Source organism: Halichoeres trimaculatus, unplaced genomic scaffold (genome assembly GCF_033239565.1).
Source record: "Halichoeres trimaculatus isolate MK-OKI-2021-1 unplaced genomic scaffold, fHalTri1.1 fHalTri1_scaffold_16, whole genome shotgun sequence".
NCBI lineage: Eukaryota > Metazoa > Chordata > Actinopteri > Labriformes > Labridae > Halichoeres > Halichoeres trimaculatus.
Genome location: NW_027437194.1, coordinates 17,823,144 through 17,829,886, shown reverse-complemented (window position 1 = coordinate 17,829,886; position 6,743 = coordinate 17,823,144). Strand labels below are relative to the sequence as shown.

General features: G+C 40.2%; 2 protein-coding genes across 2 annotated transcripts; both read left to right on the top strand.

Annotated features, from left to right (window-relative positions):
* On the top strand, positions 1-961 carry LOC141805949 (homeobox protein goosecoid-2). The gene is given in 4 exon segments (XM_074691215.1): positions 1-119; positions 121-398; positions 472-707; positions 840-961. Coding segments are annotated over 4 exon segments (711 nt in total). The 3' UTR covers positions 918-961.
* A 1,163-nt stretch (positions 962-2,124) lies between these two features.
* Positions 2,125-6,742, top strand: ess2 (ess-2 splicing factor homolog). The gene is made up of 10 exons (XM_074691214.1): positions 2,125-2,520; positions 2,971-3,139; positions 3,255-3,338; positions 3,440-3,609; positions 3,748-3,865; positions 3,996-4,129; positions 4,211-4,313; positions 4,401-4,510; positions 4,594-4,709; positions 4,854-6,742. Exons 1-10 carry the CDS (start codon positions 2,374-2,376, stop codon positions 5,131-5,133), a joined length of 1,431 nt encoding a protein of 476 aa, XP_074547315.1. The 5' UTR covers positions 2,125-2,373; the 3' UTR covers positions 5,134-6,742.
* Position 6,743: the final 1 nt, after the last annotated feature.

The window sequence follows — 6,743 nt, the reverse complement described above, 5'->3', positions numbered from 1 at the left end:
ATGTGTCGGGTCCATCGGGGGGGATTATGGTTTTACTTTTTTTTATGTGCCTCCCAATTTCACTATAAGGGCCTGACACGCTGTGGAAAGAGGAGACGCAGAAGAGCAGCCGAGCCTGAGCTACCTAAAAGTGTTTGTTGTTCTCATCCTTTGGTTTTCTCCAGAGATGGACAGGATGATCAGTATAGAGAGGGAAAAGTTTCCTTTCACTATCGAGAACATTCTGAGCAAATATCCAAACAGTAACGGAGACAGGAGACTATGTGCGACAACTGGATTAAAAGAGAAGATAGTGAGTGCTGGTGGAGGCCAGACAGAGACCGTTCATCATGCCTGCATGTGCTGCTGCTGCTGCCCCCACTGTGGAGACATTTTCCAGGCTGATTTCATCCATGAAGGTAAGAACATCACCTGTTTGGACACACTGATACTCACTCAAGTGACGCTCACCTCAGATCTTCTCCACTGCAGCCTGTCAGTATGGATGGCCCCCAGTGATGCTCGGGGAGCCCTGCAGGCTTGGAGGTGCTCATAGGGAGGAGCAGTCACCCGCTCAGGTGCAGAGGAGAACCAGGAGACATCGCACTATTTTTACTGAAGAGCAGCTGGACGCACTGGAGGAGCTGTTCCTGCAGAATCAGTATCCAGATGTGAACACGAGGGAGAGACTGGCTCAGCAAACTCACCTGAGAGAAGAAAGAGTAGAGGTAAGGCAGGTTTGTTGGAAAATAGACCCACAATCCATGAAATTCTAAAGCTATGTGCATAGTAAAACATTGCTTTTTTAATTGAAGTCAATAATAAATAAAAATAAATAACATGACTTTTCCTGCTGATAGGTGTGGTTTAAAAACCGAAGAGCTAAATGGAGGCGACAAAAAAGACTCTCATATGGGATTGGAAACACTGAAAACTAAATTCAGTTTGTGCATGTAGACTAAAGGAAGGGGAAAAAAGAGAGAGCTGTGTGTGTGTGTGTGTGTGGGGGGGGGGGGGGGGGGGGTGGGGTGGGGGGGTGGGGTGTCTGTACAAGGGCTTCCTTGCCATTGTCATAAAATATCATCCTCATTAAACCTTTTGTTTTTGAACAAGCTTTCAATTGGCTGAGTGTGAGGTAGACCAGGGAAAACCAATATGCTAATTCTGAGACTAAGAGTTACATCTTGAATATGTTAATAGAATCACATAGTGTGCACTTGTTAAAAAAAAGTGTCCTTGAGAATGAATAAAGTTTTTTTGGATAGATGGAGAGCTTCAATTTGTCAGTTGTTTTACATAAACCAAAACAAAGAAAAGTTGCAACATCATACAGCCTTTGTGGGTCATGCCACTGGAGAAGCTAAACACAGAGAGCAATTAGTCACATTGTTCTGCATCTTTTATTTTTGCTTTAAAAAAGAGTAAAAAAATGGTGAAAACACATCGGAAATTGACTCTGAATCTCATTGAGAGTGAAAACCCTCACTATTTATTAAAAACACATCTCTTTGTTAAATTTGATACAGTAGTATATGAATTTATGGTTACTCATACACTGTTGCCCATAAAGCCAGCGAAAAATAAATAAATAAATTCCACCACTTTCATATCAGTGATGTTGAAAATGTGATTGACTCTTATAAAGTGAATATCTTCTCAGAACATTATCGATTAATTCCTGCCAAACATATTACTGTGAAAACTGAAACCACAATTATCTTCTGAACATTACAATTGTTTCAATAGAAGAGATACTATGACTGGAGATGAGTATGTGGGCACTTAATGTTTTATGTTATTTTTTTCTATCTTTTTGTCTATCTTTTCTAATGTATCTTTCTCTATGTATACTTTTTTGTCCTTTATTTTGTATGGGTTGAGGCTAACAATAGCATAAAAAAACAATATGTTGTGTTGTTTAACAATAAAAAATGAAAATAGTTAAGTATTAAGTATTTGCATTATTATTACATGTTTATAAGTTCTATACATCTTTTTCCTGGCTAATTTATTGTGTTTTTGCCTTAATTTTATAACGTCATCTATGTATGAGACTCATTATCTTCAGGTTACGTTGAACATTAACTAAGATGTATTTTATTATGAAATATCGATAATGCTGGAAACTTCCCATAGAGCCGTAAACATCCGGTGACGTAACCAACAATCACATTACGCACTACGTTGGTCGTACGCTGTGTCAAGTTAGCTTCCAGTTACCACTTAGCTTACACACTTGCTGCGGTTTGTGTGTGTCTTCAAAGTCCACTTTTACATCTTATACTTGGAAAAACTACATTTTTTTCAATTACCCAAGCCGTCTTCCGCTTGGATTCCGGTAAGTTTGAGGAGGATCGACGTTAGCCGTTAGCACAGCGGGCGACAAGACCCACAATGGAGGGCAGCGCAAGCGTGAGGAAGTCTCTGTCCGGGACGCTGGTTCCTTCAGCGGTCACAACCGTGGCTATCATACAACAACCAGAGGAGACAGACTCTGGGAAATTTAAGAGGAAAGTCCTCGATGAAGAGAATTATATTGAGGTATGTATCTGAGGATTCAGCCACCGAGTTAGTCGAGTGTTTGGCTGTCAGACAACACAGCTGTAGTGCTGTATGGGATAGCATGCTAAATGCTGACAACAAAAATGCTTAGATAGTTTAAATACAAATGCAGTAAAACCCAACGAATGAATGTTGATCTTTTGAGAAAGCAACTTAGTATAGCTGAAGGTTTTGCTCTCCAAAACACACATTTGACAACTGCAAATAGACGTTCAATAATATCCACAGTGGGAATCCTATACAGTTGTACTATAAACCAGAGGTAGAGTGTTGTCGTCGCGTAGATAAAGCTACATATGTCTCTGATGAAGAATTTTACAGAAATGATGTAATTTAATATCAGCCATATTGTTAATAAGACACATTAAGGGCAATAATATCTCTAAATCATGATGCATCAGAAGTTCAGTGTGACTCTGCCTTTTACAGAATCTAGAGAAGATCATCCAGAGAGACTTCTTCCCAGATGTGACAAAACTACAGGCGCAGAAAGACTATCTTGATGCTGAAGAAAATGGTGATCTAGAGAGAATGAGAGAGATATCGATCCGATATGGGTCATCTTTGACCAAATCAACCCCTCGTTCTTCTGCACCATGTGAGTAATGCACCACACTTTTCCATTTTGAGATCTTTGTGTCAAAAATTGATTTCCCCAGAATGATAGATCTTGACATTTGTATTTTTTCCACTTTTTTCTCCTTGTATGAAAGATGTGACACCAGCCAGCTTTGAGACACCAGTAGGCCACCCGGGATCTCCCTCCTCAACTCATGGCAGTAAAGGATTAGATGGAGGTCAGTATGCCAGTTTTTAGGATAGCAAAACACAACTAACATATAAATAATCAAAAAATGAACTGTGATTTATCACATTTCTGTCAATATTGCATTAACAGAAAGTAAAGTGGATGAAAAGGAAGAAAAAGAGCTGCCTTCTCTGGATCGCTTCCTTGCTAAAAACACCAGTGAGGATAACGCATCGTTTGAGCAGATAATGGAGCTGGCAAGAGACAAAGAGAAGCTGAGGCACGCCTGGTTGTATGAGGCTGAGAATGAGTACAAACAGGTATCCATGACCAGAGTGAAAAAACATATACTGTGCTTCTGGTTGCATGAGTTTGTAACACAGTCAAAAAGTTTGAGTAAAAATTTGGAACCTTAGACTATAAAGAAATAAAAACTTTGTTATATTTTTTTGTTTCAGCGTCGTGAAGAGAACCTGGCATTACCTTCAGTAGAGAAAGCAGCACTGGAATGTGTCAAAGCTGGACTTGAGACCTGGGAGTACAAAGCAAAGAATGCCTTGATGTATTATCCAGAAGGTAAGAGCACCAAACATGGAGTTTTTACTTCCTTTTACTGAAATCCTTGTCGAAATATGTGCAGCTGGATTCTGCTGTGAGAGAATAATATATGTTAAATCCTTGTGTTGTTATTTTTTCTGTATATCAGGTGTTAAAGACGATGATGCGTTGTTTAAGAAGCCACGGGAGGTTCTTCATAAAAACACACGCTTTTCCAGTGACCCATTTAGTAAGGCTCTTAACAAGAGTCAGATTCAGCAGGCTGCGGCCCTCAATGCACAGGTAACCGATTGTTATTCTCTTCAAGGTAACTTTAATTTATGATTGAGATTCTGTTGTTGATGCATCTTTTTTTCTGTCTAGTTCAAACAAGGTAAAGTCGGCCCTGATGGAAAAGAGCTCATCCCACATGAATCTCCAACAGTGAATGGATATGGTTTTGAAACCATGCCCTCCCCTGCACCTGGTAAGTTGGTTTTGAGTTGTCCTCAACACAGCAACAATTCATTGAGTTAAAAATCGAACCACTTTACCTTTGTGTCTGTCTCTTCAGGCGTTTCTGAGTCACCTCTGATGACCTGGGGTGAAATCGAAAGCACCCCCTTCCGTCTGGATGGATCAGATACCCCGTACGTTGAAAGAAATCACGGCCCTTCCTTTAAGGTAGCGAAGCTTTGGTGTCAGCTGTTCATTTCTGAATCTTTCATTTTGTATTATTTGCTGACGTTCAACACCTGTTGTTAAAGATTCCAGAACCAGGCAGACGAGAGAGGCTTGGTTTGAAGATGGCCAACGAAGCTGCTGCTAAGAACCGTGCAAAAAAACAGGAAGCGTTGCGAAAGGTTACAGAGAATCTTGCAAGGTAAAGATTGTTTGCACACCCGGTTTTATCTGCCTTCACAGCAATTAAATAAAAACTCATTTGAGCTACAAGCTGTCCTTTAGAGTTTAGATATGAAAAAATCGCAACCATAATTAACTGATAACGACAATCTTTGTGTTGCAGCCTCACGCCGAAAGGCCTGAGTCCCGCCCTCTCCCCCGCCCTACAGAGACTCGTAAACCGCACATCAAGCAAATACACAGACAAAGCGCTGCGAGCCAGTTACACCCCATCACCTTCGCACAGAGCCGTCGGCTGCAAGACTCCCCTTGGCGGCCTGTCCACTCCTTCTGGAACGCCAACTCCCAACAAAGCCAAGACGCCGAGCTCTCAGGACCTCACATCACTCACAGACAATCTGCTCCAACTGCCAAAGAGACGAAAAGCCTCAGACTTTTTCTGAGGAGAAGAAGCAGATCTCTGCTCAGATTGTACAAAACAGACTCATTATGATGAGGAGAACTCAGTAATAAACTCTACAGACCTTGATTTATTTAAGAGCTGAGCACATCTTTCATCAGGATGCCTGGATGTATAAAGACTGAATTTCAGGATTCATTGGTTTCATTTTTGCACAGATGGACTTTTAGAGACTCGTGTGAAATATAAGTCAGTGTCCAAACTCGTTAATGACATAGTTTCTTAGGTTTTTGTATTTCATTTTATCCAACTGTACATCTCTAATCCTGCAGGGGCTGTGGAAGTTGTATCATCATCATTAAAATGCACAAGTTGCTTCCAAGCACCACACATTCAAATGATTTCTCTACGCATTTATCTGTTAGCTGTTGCCCCTTTCTCCGTGGCTCTTACATGACTCTTACTTCTATATTTGCTTCAGTCAAGAAGCTTGCAAACTGCCACTGTAAACGATGAATGTTTCTTTTTTCCTTATCTTAATGTTCAATATTTTCTAGACAGATATAGATAACTCATCATAATGCTATACTTTGTAGCTCTGTTCGACCTCAGACTGATACAAAAAGAGTAACAACTTCATTTTTAATATGGATTTCTTTCAAAAGCTTTGTATTTCAGGCAAAGTCCAAATGCTTTTCTTCTACTGCTAAACTATTCTTACGTATTCTGTCAGGTTTTGTTCATCTTTTTAAACCCAAGAGGTTACAGGCTCCCCTCAGATCTGCTTTTTTAATAAATGAGATTGTCTCTTGTACACCCATGTCAAAACAGCAGCACCAGCTTGATTTACAACTTGACCTCCTCCGCAGGTGGGTCATAGGTCAATATGATTTCATCAATGGATGTGATTTGTAGGCCGGGTCAAACATTGATTTCACTCAGATGAGGAGATAGTTCATCCAGCCAAGTCTTAGCTATTTTACATGTTCGCACAGTTAGAATTTAATTGGCTGTCACAAATGTTTCCATTTGAAATATGTCAAACACTGACAAGCACATTTGTACTTTGCTTCTGTCAGTATCATTATGTTTCCTCATATCCCACACAGTGTGGATTGTATTTTATACTTAACGGTACAGTGCGCAGTAATTAGCTGCAGTCAGCTTAACAGATTGAATACAATTAAAATGGTGTATAATTGTCTGACTATTGTTTTGTTTTTGTCAGCTCTGAAAGAGCCTTTCAGGTATATAAAAGAACATATCTGTCACGTCATATCTGGCAAGGCCACAGAACTTAGCACAAAATGACAAAGTAGAAACAATTTGTATGAGTTGGAAGTTGCAAAGGAGGAGAGTGTTTTTAAGCAATGAGCTTGTATTGATCAACATTTTTGATGGTAGGAACTTGACAACTGGTTTGATCACAGTTCTTATGCACAAGATGCTTTCATACTGCAGTAACTCTACCCAGGAACTAGGGACTACACAGGAACTTAATACTTGTAGACCACAACAACCAGGGTTAAAGTTGTGATTGGCTTGGTTTAATAACTCTTAAACAGCCATGACCTTTGAGCCTGGTAGTGCGAGTGGGTCTCTGTCAGCTCCTGGTGTTACAGTGCATAGAATGACCCCGTAAACTGGAGACCT